This window comes from Carassius carassius, chromosome 26 (genome assembly GCF_963082965.1).
Source record: "Carassius carassius chromosome 26, fCarCar2.1, whole genome shotgun sequence".
NCBI lineage: Eukaryota > Metazoa > Chordata > Actinopteri > Cypriniformes > Cyprinidae > Carassius > Carassius carassius.
The window spans coordinates 10,939,715-10,959,835 of record NC_081780.1 but is presented as its reverse complement, the minus strand read 5'-3'; the positions used below and the strand labels follow the sequence as shown (position 1 = coordinate 10,959,835).

The following is a 20,121-nucleotide window of genomic DNA, read 5'->3' as shown; positions in this document are numbered from 1 at the left end:
TAAAAGAAGTCCGTCAGCCAGCGATAGAGTCCTGCTCAAGCCAACAGACATGTCGGAATTTCTGGAGGACCCGTCTGTGCTCACTAAAGATAAGCTCAAAAGTGCATTGCTGGCCCATAATGTGGTTCTGCCGAACGGCGAACAGAAGAAGGACGTATACGTACAGCTGTACTTGAAGAATCTGACCGCGCAAAACAAAAAGAGCAGTGGCTCTCCTGATGTCTTCTCCAGCGACGAGGATCTCCCTCTAGCCCCCGTGCTCTCCAACAGCAGCCGCTCTGGCAGGGTGGGTTACTTGAGCTTCCTTGGTTTGTAAATGCTTTTTATTTTTGGCTGGTTATTTGATTTGCATGTAAAATGAATCCGATTGAGTTGATGCATTTCGCAGATTCGAATTGTATCTGTTGTATGAAGTCGTGCATGTTCTAAAGGCGTGCTTGTTCAAGTAAAATGAAGAGGTTATGATTATCGGAGTAAATAAATGTCATAAGTGTCCGGGTTTGCCCATGTGCACGCCTCACAACTGAAAACAAACCAAACCGGCATGGCCAACTTTTACTATGTTGTCCGGTTCGTGAACGAATCAATCGTTATTTTTGAGTTGGATCATTTCAGTGAATCAATGGTGTTGGATTACCAAACAGGTCCGTACGATTCGTTCACGAAAATAGAATTGGTAGAATAGGAAAAGTGTTGCAAATGTGTCGTATCGAAAATATTTGTATTACTTTTAGCACACTCTCGACATAATAACGTTAAGTTAGTTGATTTTAATTAGTAGCATTAGATTAAAACATGCAGTAATGGCTGCATTTAGCCAAAGATTCAGAATCTTTTTACCATTTAATCGCTTGCATTATATTTAGGTTCTAAGTGACTTCTTATGAGCTGAATCACAGCTACAAGTACCCTAACTTGGTCTCTTGGAACTACAATAAAAGCCCGGAAGATATAATCAAAACACGTATAATTAATCAAAAATTAAGTCTGAACCGCAAAATGTATTTATTGCTTTATTTGAACGCTTACTATTAAATTATTTCTTGCAGAAATTTCAGGTATCGCATTACACGCAGTGCCTTGAAAGAATCATTTCTGGAACAGAGTTTTGAAGCACTGTTCGAAAGAACCGATTCGAACGCTACATCCTGTTAACGTGCGACGATTTCCCGCGTAAATGCGTCGGTCTTGATTCATTGCTTTGAATTTCAATCAAGTGTTTAAAATCATAAATGCATGACTTGCACAGATTCTAACGTGTCGGAGATCTTACACTGCTATGTGTAATCCCCGTTTCACATCTGTTTTAGGCGTGTCCATTCAAGTCATAGGAAACGTAAAAGCCCCAGCTTTATTATGAATCCATCTGGGAAGATCCATCCATAGTGTGGAAATGTTTACCTAGCATACCATAGTAATTCAAAAAGCTTTGATTTGTTTTGCTATGCATCTAAACCTGGTGATGTTGCTACTCCTTGGCATTTCGTGAAATATGCTGAAGTGATGAAACACCTGTTCTTAGAGAGGGAGGGGAGTGTTTTTCACGTTTCTCCATATTTGTTACTCATTTTTAATTCCCATAACTTAGCTGTTTCAATCTATAACTCGGCCTGTCTGAATTTGAATAAGCACAGTGTGCTTAAGTTATGTTTTAAGTTTACAAGTTAGTTTTGGTTATTCAGCCTTAGAGGACGAGCAATTGATCGGCTGGCTGATCATCACAAATAGATTTTCCAAAAGGCTTATATTTCCTTGAATAAACTGAGCACTGCAAGTTTCAAAATTTAAATGCAGCGCGGATGCTTTTATATGAATGTGTCTTTGAAAAGAATTGGCCATCCTCTGCCCTGTTTTCTACATATCGGCATAGGCCAGAGAAAAACCTATGTTGGTCGACCTCTGTTCAGCCTGCCCCGATCACCTCAAACCTCTACCCAGACAGCTACACTGAGACCTTTGATGTTTTAACAAAAATGATTGATGTTAAAGGCACTTCTCTATACTCCAGTGCCAGTAAATAAGGTAGTGTGGCCTGTCATTGTGAAATCTTCCTGAAGGAGAGTTTCTCTGTCCGTAACCCCTCTTCATCTGGTCTGCCAAGATGTGTTTTAGTAATAAATATATCCGTGCATATTTATCTGGTATAAAAGACTACTTAAATTCAGTTGGTAAACAAATCATTAAAATTTGTTTCGAATTTCACTTCAGAATTTAAAAGGCAGCTACTCTGTGTGTGTGTGTGTGTGTGTGTGTGTGTGTGTGTGTGTGTGTGTGTGTGTGTGTCATGTATAAAGAGGTAGTTTGTACCTTGAAAATTAACATTATAAATATGGGGGGAAAATTTTTTTTTCTACTCTCTAGCCCTATAGTATTGTACAGTTGGATGTATATACTTGAATATCTGATTTATTTTATTTATTTTTAATCTATTTGTTTATAAATAGATTTTATCAGGGATGTGATTTTTACGTATTTTCCAACCTCCGAGGGACATCCCATGTGATTCGAGTAAATCCGATGGTTTATTTATTTATTTTTTCTTTAGGTTGGTTACTGCATGATTATTGAAATCGTTCAAGTGGCCTTAAGCTATTACATGAACTGTGAAAAGAAACGTCATGGACGGAATGGTCCTTAGAGCACTGAATGAGCTTGCAGCGCCATCTGCAGGACAGTTCAAAGCACTCAATCGATTCAAAGCAAACCAACCCTTTTTAAATGGCAGTGAGAATTTGAGATTGCTTAGTGCTGTCATGAGATTCCCTACTGTTGTGCTTTAATTATATAATACAGGGCTTAAAGTATTCCGGCACCGTGCCGGATCTCCGGCGTGGCCGTGAGGGAAAAAAAACAATATAATATTTGAGAGCCTGCGCATGCAGTTTAATATTTTCTAGCCAATTTATTTCTTATACCAATCATATGAGAGGAACGCAGCTTTAACTAACGTTACAAGCCTATCAGAAGCAGAGAAGGGCGTGAAGGATGATTGACGCCCATACGTCAATGTCACGTTAGCGTTGTCGGAGAAAACAAAAATGGAGCGCAAGTTTATGAAGCCTGGGGATGATGTCCTAGACTCCTAGCAATAGATAAAGGACTCAAAAATAAATGGCGCTTTTTGGCAGTTGGTGCAAGAAACTGAGAGAGCCCGGGGCTTGTTTCTGCATGATTTGCTCGAGGAATTAACTGTATGCCAGCAGCGGTAAGAAAGTGCTTGCTCGTTATGATTTATGTCGCGTTCCAGGCAACCCGTAACCCATGTTTTTCCAACCTTAAACCTGTGAAAGTGCACTGGAACGGCAGTCAAACCCGTGACTTCCCACCCGTGAACTCGTACTAGATCGATGTACTCCGAGTTCTGACGTCACACAGCACGCGAAACAACAGCCAGTGTTTATGCAAGTGGTACACGTTGAAAAATAGATTTTAGGACAATGTAACGTTGCAATAAAATTAATAATCTAGCTAAATTTCCCTGCGCTCAGAAGTAAAAAGTCGTTAGTCGTGGTTTGAAATAGTGACTTGCGAGCTAAAACCTGCCTGGAAAGCAGCACCAGACTCCGGTCATAGAGCCGCTGCCCGTGCACTCAAACTCAAACCTGCGCGGCAGGGATTTTTCCGTCCCGCTCCCACAAAAATATGTTATTTTCTCCTGCTCCCGGCCGCAAACAATAAAGTTTCGTCCCGCGGGTAAACGTATAGCCTACAGTAGTTTTTCTTTTTTTTTAATACATTGCATATTCTGCCTGCTACTCTTATTTTTTCACTTGCTCCTCTGTTGAATATAAATTTAAAAAGAAACGGAAAATAAACAAATGTTTCGTTTTATTTGCGTTTAATTAAAAGTATGAACATGAACAAGGAACTTAGAACATATACAGTAAAAAAAGTAAGAAATGTAAATAAAAAATATATATACCTATAATAATTAGGCTATATAGCCTAATAAATTATATAATAATAATAAACCTGGATTTATTTCAGTTTCAAAGGAAAAGTAGCTTAGGCCTAAAAAAAAAAAAAAGTTTGGTTCCGGTTGGTTGTCAGTTGAGGTCATTGGTCGGTAGGGATTTATTTATTTATTTATTTATTTTTTTTTTTTTTTTCTCCAGTGGCAGTTTTACACACACACACACACACACACACACGCGCGCGCTGATTTTAAATGTGTGTACCGGTACTTTTACGACAGTGATTCTGTATTCCCGTTTAAAGTCTGTTGTTGCCATAGACACGCAAAACGCACACACACACACAAAAAGCCTTCGCGGGAGTTTGACAGGCGATCTCATAGTAGATTAACATGGAGGATTTGAACTTGAAAAACGGAGTGTACAGACATCTTTTTGTAGTCAAACAACATTCTTTGTTATGTTCATTTATGTGGTTTATTTGATTTTGATGCTATAAATTAACTAGAAGCAAGAGACGATCAGTTAGTTTTAACTGATGATCTAACTTACAGCGATCTGTTCGACACATTCAAGAGCCACAAAACGGTATTTATTGTTTACATTTCTTTAAAAAATGACCACATTTGAAAGGTGAAATAACCAAATGAGACTTTGTTTCATATTAAAAGTAAGCTGGTAATGTTAATGTCCTGTCTGTCAGCATGTTGTCAGTGCCCTCTCTGTTCCGCGATATATTGTTGACTCCCCCCTCCCCCCGTGTTTCTCTTAATGTTACGATTTCCAAACCTTAAGTTATAGCTCACTTTAGGAATTGACAGTTAAAGGGTTTTGATGCAATACTTAATGGTTTTTAACGGATTACTTAAGTGTAAAACAGCATTTAAAAGAAACTGTAATTTAATTAACGATGTGTGAAAGACCGTTCTTCCCCAGTCTCATAAAATAAATTTGGGTCGCACATAAATTGACAGGGTCGGTCGGAAACCGGAACCAAACTAATTTTTTTTTTAGGCCTTATGGGGCCTGAGCAATTCATTCAAACATTTAACAAAAAATATCCTTATTCCTCAATAACAAAATAGACCAATTTTAAATATTAAGCTAAATAAATAAATAAAAATAAACTGAATTGACTAAAAAAAACTGTACGACTACTTAATGTGCCCATGCAGGAATATCATGTCGTTCTCTGTTGAGAGCTTCAGTTTAATCCGTCTCTGCTCCAGTAAGCGACCGCAAATACTGAAAGCCCTCTCCGATGGTGCGCTAGCTGGAATACAAAGTACATGGCGTGTTTGCTTAATCTTGGAAATTCGTCTTTTCCACCACTGGAGGACATCATCCGGTCTGTGTGCTTCTAATCCATCCAATTTGACATTTAAATATATCGCTATTATGGAATCGAATTACACGTCGCTGTCTATGGTATCATCCGCATCCTCCAATTCCGCAAAGTCTATTTAAATTTTATTATAAACAAAGGTCTATTTGTTTCTAGTTCTTTTATTTTGTTTTGTTATTTTGTCTTATTTGTCCCACAAATAATTTTATTTTCCCGCAACCCGCACACAATAATATCTTGCCACCCGCGTCCGCATTCACCCATCAAATATTGTCCCGCGCCGCACTCGGTGGCGCTGGGTCCCGCGGGAGTGCAGGTCTCTATAGCCGGGAGCAACTATTAGCTGACACACCGTTGTCTATGACTGACCATGTCTGCGATTTAAAAAATACTTGTGTGCACATTTATAGCAGAAAATGATTTGTCATTCAGAATTTCGCAGCCACTGGTCACCCTGTGTAGAAAACTGGCAGAAGACAAAAAAAGCGTTAACTAGCCTGTTGGTTTCAAATCAACATGCGAGTTACATCCCAGAAAAAAAGTGATAATAGCCTTGATTTCACTTCTAATCTTCAGTTTAGCAGTTCAGTTCTTTAGCACTTTGAGCACTTGTTATTGTTTAGAAGAAAACACTTTATTTGACATAGTACTTTTAAATAAATGGTGCCAAACATAATCATTGAAGAGATTCATGTCTATCTCAGTCTGTTTACCATTTTCTAAGCACTTTAAGCTCTTGTTACTGTATTTTTGTTACTATCGTCAATATTTGAATTAAGTCTGTCTGTGGAGTTTCTCTCCAAACACCCCCCCCCCCCCCCCCCCAAAAAAAAGTTCAGGCTCAGGATTTTTTTCCACTTTAACCCCTGTATAATATTCTGTAGTCTGACGCGTTACATGTCTGCTGTTACAGTACTGCTTACCGTATTTTCCGGACTATCTTGGCTGGTCCTGCGACTTATAGTCAGGTGCGACTTATTTATCAAAATTAATTTGACATGAACCAAGAGAAATGAACTGAGACACATAAACCAAGAGAAAACATTACCGTGAGAGGGCGCTCTATGCTGCCAGAGATGCTGCTCAGTGCTCCTGTAGTCTACACTGAAGACATAAAGCGCCCTATCGTGGCTGTAGACGGTAATGTTTTCTCTTGGTTCTAAATAAATGCGACTTAGTCCAGTGCGACTTATGTTTTTTTCCTCATCATGACTTATTTTTGGACTGATGCGACTTATAGTCCGAAAAACACTGTAGTTTCAATTTGCTGTTAGTGCTAGCTAAAGGTGCTGGTCATATAATTAAAATATCAAAAAGTTGATTAATTTCACTAATTCCATTCAAAAAGTGAAACGTGTGTATTATATTCATTCATTACACCCCACTGATATATTTCAAATTTTTATTTCTTTTAATTTTAATTTATAATTGACAATGAAAGAAAATCCCAAATTCAATATCTCAGAAAATTAGACTAACTTAAGACCAGTACAAAAAGAGGATTTTTTGAAATCTTGGCCAACTGAAAAGTATGCCATATACTGCTGCGTTGACCTTGGACCTCAGAAAACACAGTGGACCAACACCAGCAGATGACATGGCACCCCAAACCATCACTGAAGGTGGAAACTTTACACTGGACCTCAAGCAATGTGGATTGTGTGCCTCTCCTCTCTTCCTCCAGACTATGGGACCCTGATTTCCAAAGGAAATGCAAAATTGACTTTCATCAGAGAACATAACTTTGGGCCACTCAGCAGCAGTCCAGTCCTTTTTGTTTTTAGCACAGACGAGAAGCGTCTGATGCTTTCTGTTGTTCAAGAGTGGCTTGACACAAGGAATGCGACAGCTGAAACCCATGTCTTGCATACGTCTGTGCGTAGTGGTTCTTGAAGCACGGACTCCAGCTGCAGTTCACTCTTTGTGATCTCCCTCACATTTTTGAATGGGTTTTGTTTCACAATCCTCTCCATGGTGCGGTTATCCCTATTGCTTGTGCACTTTTATTCTACCACATCTTTTCCTTCCCTTCGCCTCTCTATTAATGTGCTTGGACACAGAGCTCTGTGAACAGCCAGCCTCTTTTGCAATGACCTTTTGTGTCTTGCCCTCCTTGTGCAAGGTGTCAATTAGGGTTGTGCAGATAGACAATAGTATCGTGTATCGACGATAGTCAGAGATATCGACATACAGATTTCTCTGTCGATAATCAAGGCCATTTCCCTATTACTGTATTAGATTATTATAATAATAATAACTATTGTTTTTATTTTTATTAGGTGGCTTTTTATAATTCGGCTATCAAACCGCCCAGCTATTTCACTTCAGCACCACATTTACACACACACACACACCGCAAGTGCAGGAGGATTCGATCCTGTAATTGCTGAAGTTGCCTGCTTTGACTCGGATAACTTGTTAAATCCATGAAATGAAAGCGATAAAAAACGAGGAGTTGGTGTCCCACACATTTAATGGCTGGTACACGACAACACGCTCTTCTCATTCATGAGATTAACTCTTTCTTGGTGTTACAAATAAAGTAAAGACAAAATGATAACAAGGCGGCAAAGTGAACTTCTCCATAGTGGTTCTCACGTAGTCCTTCTCTTAAAGACTGATCACTTAATTTATAACGCACACTATATGGTGATGAGGTAGAAGTACTACATGAGAACCACTATGGATAAGTTCGCTCTGCTGCCTTATTATTTTAATGCACACACACTTTAATGTGATGCACGCAAAATACATAGTTTTGGCCATAACAAAGTCTCCATCCACAAACAGACGTACATCGTCTGCAGATATAAGGTATTTCATTGCACTTTAACAAGTAATCTGAACTATTATATATGTGCAATATTTTAAAAAAGCCCTCACTAATGGAGTTTAATGCCACAGTTATGTCGGAATGCATCTCATTCTTGTTTCTGTGGAGGTGCGTCGGTCTCATCATGAGGCACACGGACCGGGGCGCTGTATGACTGATGCATCAGTTCAATTCAACTTTACTCCAAATATATGAGCTTACCTGTTTTGAATACTTTGAATACTAATTGGACACGAACACGTTAAATATAGTGTTAAACTGTTGGACTTTAAATGAAATTTACTATTGATTTTCACTGTTGACTGATTTTGCAAAACATTTAGACTGATAAATTGCCCGCATCTCCGTATGGAAGTTTTCACAGGACGCGCGATAGGACAGTTGCGTCCAACTATATGTGAACGTAGCTGTTTTAAATACAGTATTTTTATATTTAACGTTAGTTTATCAGTATGTTTTAAAGTATATATTTTGGGGATTTTCCTTAGTTGTCAGTAATAATCATCAAAATTAAAAGAAATAAACATTTGAAATGTATCTCTCTGTGTGTAATGAATGAATATAATATACAAGTTTCACTTTTTGAATGGAATTGGTGAAATAAATCTATCAACTTTTAATGAACTTTTTGATATTCTAATTATTCGACCAGCACCTGTATGCTTAGTTTGAGCTGCTTAATTTTATATGCATTTGGGAACGCCACATTCATCATTACAATTTCTATAAATATGTTGTTTACAAAAAGTTTCACACAATCCTTCAGAAATCATTCTTATATGCTGATTTGATGCACCAAGAAACATTTCTGATTATTATCAATGTTGAAAACAGTTTTGCTGCTAAATATTTTTGTGGAAACAATGAGACCACCCAAACATTTGAATAAGATTTAAAAAATGAAAAGAGAGAGACATTTAATAGTTTTATTGATTGTGCATGAAGCCCCAGAGTGAGTGAAGATATTTAAAATTATTTATATTTAATAAATGCATTAACAAATTGAATATTGAATATCTTTTAATGTGCTAAAATATATATTTTTAATGAGTGCTTGGGGCGTGCTCAGGCAGAGAGCTGCACGGATCCGCACCCGACCCGCACCCAAAATCAAATCCGTTAAGCCAATCACATTAGACACATTGCCAGGTCATACAGAAGTTATTTATGGAAAACTCTTTTTAAAAGATATTCGTTTTTTTATACATTTTCTTAATTTTGATCAATGATTTATCAATCAATTGCCCATATTTAATAAATAAGAAGCAAATATATAGCAGACAATGTAATAACCTTAGTATAATTGACAGAATTACAAAAATATTTTGCTACCTAAAAGATAAATATTTTTTGTGTCACGCATGCATGTCTATTTCCCTCATATTAAATATAAAACGCATGTGGACTGATATTTTTCCAATGTCTGGACTCCTTTATTAATGGAGTATATAAACAGACGTTTCAATATATTGGTATTAAATGCATTTTCTGAGAATTTATATTTCACGTTTTTACTGCAAATGTCAAAATACGTGCTTTTTGGTCCATCAGTGCTTGAGTCACTGATCACATTAGAATAAAATATCTCATAATAAAATACAAAATTGACTGATTTATGAATGTATATGCATAGTTCTCATCAGTCGGAAATACAGAAACTCTTTCATTTGTTGTATTTTTGATCCTGAAAGAAAACAGAACAACAAAAGAGCGAATCATACCACCGTCTGAGGTTGTGCTTCAAGTCGAACGCACCCATTTTTAAATCGTTCACAGCTGAGCATCGCGAGAGGCGGATCTGTGCTAGAGCGCACATGTGAATGATCTGCACAAAGTCATTTTCAGATGCAATTTAAAAAAAAAAAAAAACAACCCTGGATAGCATAGATTAGGCCCATATTCACAAATGTGTTAGCTATGGAATGAAATATCTGATATTCCGATTGTCAAATACATGCAAGTGGAAGTGTATTGTTGTTTAAACACCTTGATAACGGTCGCGTTAGTTGAGCTGTATGCGCGATTATAATTTTATGACACAAATTTTGAAATAGGCTTAAATCAAAGTGGTACGCAGGCCTATTTTTACGTTTGCACGTGTGTTTAGACCCGTGTTTCCCCTGTGTCCGACCCGCATCCGTATCCGACACAGTTGGATATTTTTCACCCGTTTCAGCCAAATTTGCGGGTCACCCGTCGGGTACCCGAACCCGTCCAGGACTCTATGCTCAGGTTTTCCTTATTTTTTGTCTCTAGCTGATCACATGCCTGATTCATAACCAACTTTTTTCGTTTAATCACATTTTATTTTATATTATTTATTTATTCATGTTCAAGCACTTTTCCATAGATTTTTTTCCATCGATCCCCTAGCACTCTCTTGTGACCTTCTGGGGGTCAACGGACGGACCCCATTGGGAAAACCGTTGACTTAAATGATTGACTGTGAAGTTTGAGGTCTAGGAGTTGTAAGAGAAAATGTGAGCAGCACAAGGCTGTTTTCATATTGGGTTTGGTCCCTTTATTGAGGAAATACTTTCTTGTTGAGGAATTTCTGCTTCAGCTGCCAGGTGTGTGTGTGTGTGTGTGTTTGTGTGTTTGCAGTCCTCTTTGAAGATCTGTCTCTCATATAGTAATTTCTGGAGTGATGTGACATCTTTTACATGTTTACATTGACAAGTAGGCTTGCCTTGATTGATGGTGTTGACTGTGATACCGGTGTTAAGCCAAGTTTAAATAGTAGAGCCAGACTAATGTATCATCTTGCCAATATTATCTGCTAATATGAGCATGTTGCCGATATTATTTTTTTAACGGAACACACAATGCAGATAAAATGCTTGAAATTGTGTAATTACCTAGTTTGTTCATTTGAATCATTACCCTAATTTTAATTTGATGAATGAAAAATTTAATTTTATTTAATAACTAAGGAAAGCCTGGAAAAGAGGAAAAATTCTAACAAACTAAAAACTAACAATTGCTTTATGCCGAATTGCCGCTATTGGAAAGCAAAAGTAAAATGCGCTCGCCGCTTTTACAAGATATTTAAAAGTGAAGGAACGGGAGAAAAGGACGTACGCCCACTGTGATAGCAGTATTACCGGCGTTGTCACACGTTGATTAACCACTGTCACAACCCTATTGACAACCATAGTATACTTTAGGGCTGTCAAAATTAGAGCCCGACCGATATATCGGCCGGCCTCCTTAATGCACACCTAAAATTGTGTTGACTTTTATTTTAAATTTGACTATTTTAAAATCAATTTTCTTTTTTTTTTTTTTTTTTTTTTTTTTTGATAGCCCTAGTATACTTGGCTCTTATTTTTTGTAAGTTGCATGAATTGTTGACCATTTAGTTGTCTGATCTCATCTTCAAACTTATGTTAAGTGTTTTGACCAAATTGTGCTTTTCTGTGTTCCAATAAAACTGTTATGCAAAAGCCACAATTGGGTATATTGTGAGTAACCAACAACATCATGCCTCATTATTGCAAATTTCCAGAGAATTGACTTCTGCTGAACCACGTGTGCTGACAGCATGCTTGTCAGTCTGGTGTAAACCCACAGGACTTTGCTCAGGTCTGTCAGGGTGCTGGTGCTCAATCTGGAACACTTCCCAGACTGAAAACCAGCTCTGCAATGGCCTATAAATCTTCCTGATCTGAAATTCGGAACCAGTAATGTCAGAAATGCAAAAACTCAATTTGGCAAAATATATGCAAAATGAAGAAAAATCGCTCTATGAACAGTATGATGCATTTTGTGTGTGTGTGACATTATTTTTTGTAAATGAAGATGCTCACTTTTATTTTGGATAGTGGTGGTAGGGACCAAAATTATGCAACTAAGTGTGTGTGTATAGATAGATAGATGGAGAGAGGCGGTTCATTGCTGAAGAAATTTACAAAAGAATGGTTTAATTTGTCATTTGAGAATGAAACCATCCATTTCAGTGCATCACGAATATTGAAAGTTAAAATACGTTCTCAATGTGTAAATATTATTGATTGTACTATTAGTATTTGTGTTCAGGTTATGTATTACAATAGTCAGTTTTTTTTTTCCTAATTCAATTTCAAATTCAGTTTGCCTGAGTCTCTATGAAACCTCAAACCTATAAGGAAAGGCTCTTTTCCCTCCGTCCTGCTGGAATGCTGTGATTTATGATCAGCCCCTGTGAAGGCCCCTAAGTGAAGCTCATGCGCCTTCACGATCTCCTCCTGCCCCTCATAACACATTCTCTCTTCCTCTACTTCACGGTTTTCACCATTTCTCCTTGGTCACATGGTTGTGTTTATGGAGCAAGGCTTGACTCCATGGAATGTCACTGGATTTGTATTGTTCGTGCAATGTCCCACTACGAAAGTCTGTTCTCAATGCCTTCAGTCCTAAATATTTCAGTGGCACTTTGCATAAGCATTATTGATTTTTCTTTTCACTGCCTAATTTAACTTCATAGGTTTATCCAAATAAACATTTGCTCCTGCATTTACATGCTTAGGCACATGTTTTCTTCATAGGGCTTGTTTTTAAACTCCACCCAGTTGGTTTTTCATATAGGTAATAGTGTGTATATAGGGCTGAGGGGATGTAAAGAATGTACTTGTTTTTTCCTTTGAAAACTAGCTTGGGGTTCAGAGCAGGCAGGGCACTGTTATTCTCTTGTGTCCTGTTCCAGTGTGTAATCAGGAGCCTATCAGGCATGTTTAAACACCTGTTGCTTTCGTCATTTTCACATTCAGTGCTACAGCTTTGCAAAGTGCATGTGAATACTAAACCACTATATTCACTTTTATTAAAGATAATGTGACTTTTCTTCACAGAAAGCCACCAGGAAAACTGACAAAGTTCGTCCAGAGGATGTTGATGTCATTGATTTGAGCAACGAGGCTTTGAAGGACCTTTTACTAAAGTATGGCCTGAATGCTGGACCCATTGTTGGTAAGCCGATTTTGAGATCCAAACTCAACATGAAGTGTAAATGTTTGCAAATATCGTAATGTTTCAACAGCGGATCACCAAAAAGTAAAATGCTGTGTGAACCACACCTATTGAAATACCCCTCATGAAATATAACATGTAATATACACACAAAATGTCACGTCGCTTCTGGAATAATCCAGTTGTCTTGTGGTATTGTGCAAGGCTATCAGTAAATCAGCAGTTTAGCCAAGCATGCAGCTTTGCGTGTTTATCCAACTCTGGCCTGAATAGTCATAATGTCCTTAAATGGATGTTGGAAAGCTCTTTAGATAATGCAGCAGACTTTCTTACTGCTTGTTCTGAATAGGACGGAACCCTCTGATGATGCCAAAGCTATATATCAAACAATAGATTTCAGAAATATTGTCATGATGAGAAGTTTACTGATTTGATACTGACATTAATGTCTTCATCACATCAGCATCCACTCGCAAGGTCTACGAGAAGAGGCTTCAGAAGCTGTTGGATCAAGGTCCTCCAGAGACTGTTGCCCCTCCCTCAGAGACATCTCAGACAGACGGCAGACAGAATGGCATCATAGACTCATACCAGTACAGTGACAAGGAGGAAGGTAATGGACAAACAGATCCCTTTTATTTAAGCACATACTTCTAGAAATACATGTTTAAAAAAATGCTCTTTTGATTGTTTGTCAGAAACGGTAGCTCCAGCCCCTGAGTTTGTGCCAGAACCTGAACCGGAAGTAGAGGCCGAGTCTATTCCAGTTGTGGAGCGACCAATCAGGAGCAGAGGGAAAGTACCAGTGACTAGCAGAACACGCAGTGGCCAGCAAAACAGGGTGAGGAGGAAGAAAGAAACATGTGCATTGTGCTTGCTTGTGCTTTTTCCTTTTCCTTGTTTGTTTCTTTTGTACATCTGCCAAAATGCCTCTGTTAAATCAAATGGTTTAATCCGTTTACCTGCAACAAAGGAAATGTGCTGTTGTGTCTAGTGCTGCGTTTACACTACAATGTAGTCAAAAACAGTGATGTAGTTGGCGCTGTCAATTGTTAGTAAACAGTACCAGTAGGGAAGTGACGATTATATGTTGTATATGCGTCTCCGCTGTTGATTGTAATATTGGTAAAGTAAATCCACACTTTGCAGAAGAAGCATTAGCAAACTTTTGAGCAGCAGCAAAACTACCATGTAAGCCATTGTTGTGTATGTTTGTTCACGCAATTAAAATCAACACGTACTGCGCATGTCTACATACCTAACACGTACTAAGCATGCACATGACGTCATCGTTTTCAAAGATTCCTATAACCGTGCCGTTTTAAAAAACTTGCATTTGAAACCCGTTTTCAAAAATATGCATTCAGTCCCCAAAACGCCATTGTCGTGTAAACGTCGAACAGGCAAAATGCATAAACATTTTTAAATTTTTGGCTGTAAACGTCGTGTAAACAGCCCCTAGTAGTGGTTGAGCTATGTCAGGAGCGAGGTGGTAGATCTACACTACTGTTAATATACAACATGATAGTCCAGTTCCTGTCACTTTGCACAATATTTGTTCAACATTCACGTAAATAAATGAAAGCCAATTAGTGTCAATCAATTGAGTTGGCTTTTAAAATTGACAAACAGGCAAACTACAGCTTCTGTTATTTTAAGTGAGTACAGATACTTTAAGGCCGATTGTTTAATATCCAGTATTTTAAGTGAAGCAAAATCTGCAGACTGAGGATGTTCACATGATGTCAATTATCTTCCCTTTTTCACTTTAGCTTCAGCTCTGCCCAGACTTCAATCCTCTTATCTTATTCCCTCACTTCCTCCAGACACGCTTGGCTTTCCCATTCCTGTGTGACTTTACTCAGTTTTATATCTCTTTGTAGACTTATTCAGGTCACTTGCAAACATGGCCAAGAGAATTCTCTCATCAAAGACTTCTTCCATTCAGAGGATCTCGATTCACATAAAAGCTGTTCAAGTTTGGGCATGCTGTTCAAAGCAGTACAATCGTTGCATCCTGTCGCCCTTTACTCTTTAAAAAAGAAAAATAAATTTAAGTTCTTTTCTCTAATACAGACAGTTGCCATTTTTTTTTTTTTTACCCCATGTAATGTCCCCACCTGCATATTTTCCCAGAATTATCTGTCCAGGGTTCAGTAGCACCACCTTGTGTAGAAGAGATTTGACCTACTGCAGGTTGTCACATGACTGCTTTATATTTGAATGTTGTCATGCCTGATGTCAATATCGGATAAGCTCCATACTCATGCATGGAAAATTCTAGACTTTTTGTTGTGTAATGTGTAGGAGGATGAAGATACCGAGGAGGATGTTTTGAACATAAAGAGAAAGTTGAAGAGATCTTCTCGCAGGCTGGATCAGATGGTCCCTGCAAGCGACGACACTGTAACATAAGCTGTGGTTATGATATTAATGTGCATCACCTGGTTTCTGCGTGTGGTGAGAAAAGTTAAACACATTTGGGTTTGCACACAGGTGGACCAGGTTGAGCTCAAATTTGTTTCACAAATTAGCCAAGGCTATAATATACTTGTTACTCAATAGTAAGCAAGGTTTGTATGCATGTGTGGTGTTTTCAGGAGAACTCTGAGCTCTCATCTGCAGAATATGTCTCGGTTTCTCAAGACCGGAGAAGAACAGGACTTGTGGTAGGTGGCCATGACACTAGCATAGTGCCAACTGCCTAAATTATTATCCTGATCTCATGATCATGCTTCTATCCTTACATTAAAGGCAGCAAGAAAAGAGCCCAGACCTTTGCTCACAGATAGGATGTCAAAGCTCTCATCTAAGACTGAATCTCTGAGACGACGCAGTGCACCAGTCCGATCATTTCGGCCTGATTTGAATGAGGCTCCTGTCACTGATAAGGTGTCATTCTGCTTAAAAAAAAAAAAAAAAAAAACTTGTCTGAGACTTCAGTTTGACATGAAAAAATAAAACTATTGAGGTTCTGAGTTTTTAATCCTTTACTCTCCCTGAAGTTATTCCAAACCTGTGTGTGTGATTCTTCTTTTGAACACAAAAGATGGTATTTTGAAGAATATTGGTAACCAAACAGTTGCTGGAAGCATAGTATGGAAAAAAATACAATGGAAGTCAATGGCTACCAGCATTTGGTTACCAACCTTTCTTTTAAAATATGATCTTTTGTTTTCAACACAAGATAAATTCATATAGGTTTGGAACGACATGTCTCATTTGTTTGTTTGGAAATCATGTCTCATAGGATTTTTCTGAGCCCTCATTAGCGAAGGAGGTTTCTATTTCTCTGGTGAGGATGAAAGCACAAACCTTGGTAGGTCCAGAAGAAACCTCACACATGAATATGAATCACATCACGTTCTAGTGTCACCGTGTTTCTTATGGTGTCATATTGAAGGCAGAACCCAAGGATTCCAAACCCTCAAAGCGCTCCTCTATGTCTGCGACTGACTGGTCAGAATCACTAAAACATCACAACTCCCCTTACCAGTCAACCGTATCTGGTTTACATAGCACCACTCCCATTGACAAGGTGCCAACCTTATAGAAATTTTCCTTATCTTTCAACTTGAGAATGAAAGTGTCATGTTTAATGGAGTCGCTAATTGTTTTTGTGTCACTCTCCACTGTAGTTTGAGAATGCAGCTGAAATCACTTCTCCTCCAGTTAGAGCATCCAATCGAGAGCCGCTAGTTTCCCTGCTTAACACTGCTTGTGTTGAGGTGATTATATATACATGCGTCCATCTTAAGTGATTGCTTTTAGCTTCTAAATCCCCATTTTGTACTACTATCTAGTTGGCCTCAAAATGCATATTCGTGCAACATAAAGGATCTTAATTGAAATGTTCATGGTCTCAGGTGGATGGCCAGGGTATGCAGGACATGCTGAGCTGTAGATCTGCGAACCGTGCTACTGTGGTATGTCTCAAGGCAGTCCACACCTGTTTTTAACATCAATTTTAGGTGCTCATGAGGTTTTGTTTCTTCTCTGAAGGCTCAGGATGTCAAATCTATCACTGTATCGAAGCTTTCAAAGTCTCATTTGAGTCAAACCAAACCTTCCAAACCATTGATGGCCATGGTGAGCCATCTTTCACCTTCCTGTGATGGCCAAAGACAGGTTTTCCCATCACACTCAATTTCTTTTAGGGATTCTGCATCCCATACAGCTTCAGAGGACACTTTACCTGTCTTGTATGACATTTCCCAGGTTTGCAGTTGATTTATTGTTGGATATTTGTTTTTGACATGGTAATAGGTTGCAGTGCAATTGTAATTGACGTTGTTGGTTCATCAGGAGAGCTTTGGCTCACCAAAGACTGAGTCCAAGACTAGACAGTCCAAAATCACCCCTTTCTTTTCCCAAATCACTTCTGTCCGAGGACTTGATGGCAGCCAGACTGAGACGCCAAAGTCTGCAATGGTAATTTCATGAGCTTTAAGGTGCTTTGTTCCACAGGTGTGTAAAGGTGATAAGGAAATGTGGGATTCACAAGCTTGGGATTCAAGAGTCACTTAAATTATGCACGACTGTGGTGTTATATAACTTTCTTTTTTCTTTTTGTTTTGAAGTGAAAGCTGTCAGCATTGATTTTCAATATCACAACGCTTGTGGTGGTGTGTTATCCTGCCCCAGTTTTCACATCTTTGTGGCTCTGTCTTTGTGCACAGGTTGAAAAGGTGTCTGCTATTGATCAGACCCCAAGGACTGTAGAGAAAGATGTGCTTAAAGAAATCTTTCCCACTGAAAACCTCAACACCCCTACTGGAATCAGGTATGGAGGAGGAAAGAGGTTTTTTAGCATTCACACTGATCAAACACCGAAGCCTTGTATTTTAGGGTCGAACACTGATAAGGGTGTCCAAGTCTTGAAAAATCTGGTTTAAAACACCCCCCCTAAAGCTATACTATTTTAAAGATACTATACATTTGATTATAAAGTGTCAAATGGTGAAACAAAGTAAAAAACTTAATTCTCCATACAATTAGTACAATTAATAATTATCTCAATCATTATTTCGCTAAATGTATTTAAGGTAAAAAGTTGTATTTTTCTTTACTATTATTGTTATCATCATTTGTACAAATATAATTGAATTCATGAATATCATGGGATTTTTGGAGTCACTCCACATGACATTTTACATTATTACATTTAACCCAACCAACTTTCAATGTAAATTAATTTCTTTTCAGACAGTTATCAACCTGACTTTATGATAAGTATTAACATGCTTATCATTAAAGATGCTTATTCAAGTGATTGTAGGCATGAGTTGTTGTTTTTTTTGGGGGGGGGGGTTCAAAATAAAATAATTCTGAAGAAAATGAGTTATGAAAATATATACACACAAACAACAAATAAGTTCCAATAAAAGATAAGTAGCAAATAAACCACTTTCTTTTTTATTTTTTACGTACATAAAATGTCTTTTTTTTTTTCTTGTTTATATTAAAGTATTTTAAAACCAGGTAAATTTCCTTGAAGCAAAATTCTCTAAAATATTAAGACTTCTTTTCAGAGAATCCATCTTAAATCCAAGTTTATTTTACAAATGTATTTTTAGTGCCACCTGTCGCCGACCAATCAGAGGAGCAGCTGGCCGGCCCCTGGTCAGCGACACATGGCTGGACGAATCCCGTCTCCGTCTTAAGGAGCTCAGAGAAACCAGCTCCTCCTCCACCTACACAGAGACCCAATCCTACACAGAGACCCGATCTGTTCCACGTGTGGCCGCAGTCCCTCTGACCGCCTCCAAGCCTACGGCGCCCCCTGCTGTGAAGAGCAGAGCATGGCGCAGCCTGCCAGTGTGGGTGCAGCTTCTGCTGCTCAGTGCGGTTGCTGGATTCCTGTTCTTTGTCTACCAGGCCATGGAGACTGATGAGGTTGGACTCTTCAAGCAGAGCGGAGCAGATGATAGCACCAGCAAATTAATGTGATGTGAATCTGCCCACTCTTTGCCCTCTCTATCGCACTCAGCCAGTGCATCTCTCTTGACTCAACAGCTTTGGACTTTTACCTGAGATCTTTATAGATTAGTACAGAGCTTTTGCATCATGTATGTCTGCTCATGCTCTCTTCCAAATGAACCGGTTTAGAGGGAAAAAAAACCTGGTTATAATTTTAAAACTGTGACTTTTCTTGCCTTTGTATGTTGAGTGAGTGTTTTTTTTTTTCTTTTTTTTCTCATTTGTACTTAATTTTACAGAATAATGTTGATGCTGTCTGTGAATGGGAGTCTGAGTTGTAGTGCTGAAGGAGTCTGCTAAATACACTTGCTTTGTTTGTAAACTACATTTAGTGTCTACTTGTGACTATTTTTGCATTTATTTTCACATGTAGCTCTTTAAAGGTGCCGTATCCATCTTAACATTGATGCCCTTGTAGTATTTATGTATGTTGTGGAAATACGAATATTTTCAATAAAATGTTTTGCAATGTGAGGTCATTTTAATTTTTTTATTTTTATCATTTTAATCACTTATTAATTTGGGATCTTGGAGTTGCAAATTCTTTTGGGAAATGTCAATTAATTTGCATTAACATTGAGAGCTTGCAAGAAGATTTACACTGTCTAGTTCTTAAGAAAAAAAATGGAAAACTCTTTTCTCAGTTTTGGAAAATATGTTCTTTAAATCGTCAATATAAAATTTTAAATGTCTTTTTAAAACAAGAATTTGGGTTAATAAACTGCAAGATATTTATACTTATGTAACAGTAGAACTGGACAATGAGTTAAACGCCTGCCATGTCCTTTACTCTGCTTTTAAGACTGATACATTTACGAATCAATATTCTGAATATGTATTTATTTTACATTACAAAGTGCTCTGTATTTGTGAGGTAAAGCTTGGAAGGTTCAGGTACTTTTTATGTACATGACAGAATATGGCTTAATAAAGCGGTTTACCTCATCAATTTCAGTTTGGTTTATTTTTATAAGTGTCTGCACCGTATTTGATGAACCTAAATCTTAACTAATTGTATTGTAAAGGGTGAGAGAACGGGTTAGCTGCACAACATTGCAGTTCTTCACAGAGACACTGGAAAGTCTGACCTCACTTTGATCTGG

General features: G+C 38.0%; 1 protein-coding gene across 1 annotated transcript; it reads left to right on the top strand.

The window, feature by feature from the left end:
* Positions 1-3: 3 nt before the first annotated feature.
* LOC132105390 (lamina-associated polypeptide 2-like) lies at positions 4-19,492 on the top strand. The gene is made up of 16 exons (XM_059510475.1): positions 4-286; positions 12,922-13,039; positions 13,503-13,652; positions 13,738-13,880; positions 15,350-15,445; positions 15,640-15,708; positions 15,794-15,931; positions 16,290-16,358; positions 16,443-16,589; positions 16,678-16,767; positions 16,906-16,965; positions 17,042-17,257; positions 17,345-17,470; positions 17,719-17,822; positions 18,616-19,202; positions 19,258-19,492. The coding sequence occupies exons 1-15, from the start codon at positions 50-52 to the stop codon at positions 18,986-18,988; spliced, it is 2,136 nt and encodes a 711-aa protein (XP_059366458.1). The 5' UTR covers positions 4-49; the 3' UTR covers positions 18,989-19,202; positions 19,258-19,492.
* The last annotated feature ends 629 nt before the right edge of the window (positions 19,493-20,121 follow it).

Bases quoted from the DNA above. Each gene is read 5' to 3' on its own strand.
- LOC132105390 (XM_059510475.1), top strand. From the start codon at position 50: ATGTCGGAATTTCTGGAGGACCCGTCTGTGCTCACTAAAGATAAGCTC. The intron at 17,471-17,718 runs GTAATTTCATGA...CTTTGTGCACAG, and splicing joins AGACGCCAAAGTCTGCAATG to GTTGAAAAGGTGTCTGCTAT. The intron at 17,823-18,615 runs GTATGGAGGAGG...ATGTATTTTTAG, and splicing joins AACACCCCTACTGGAATCAG to TGCCACCTGTCGCCGACCAA.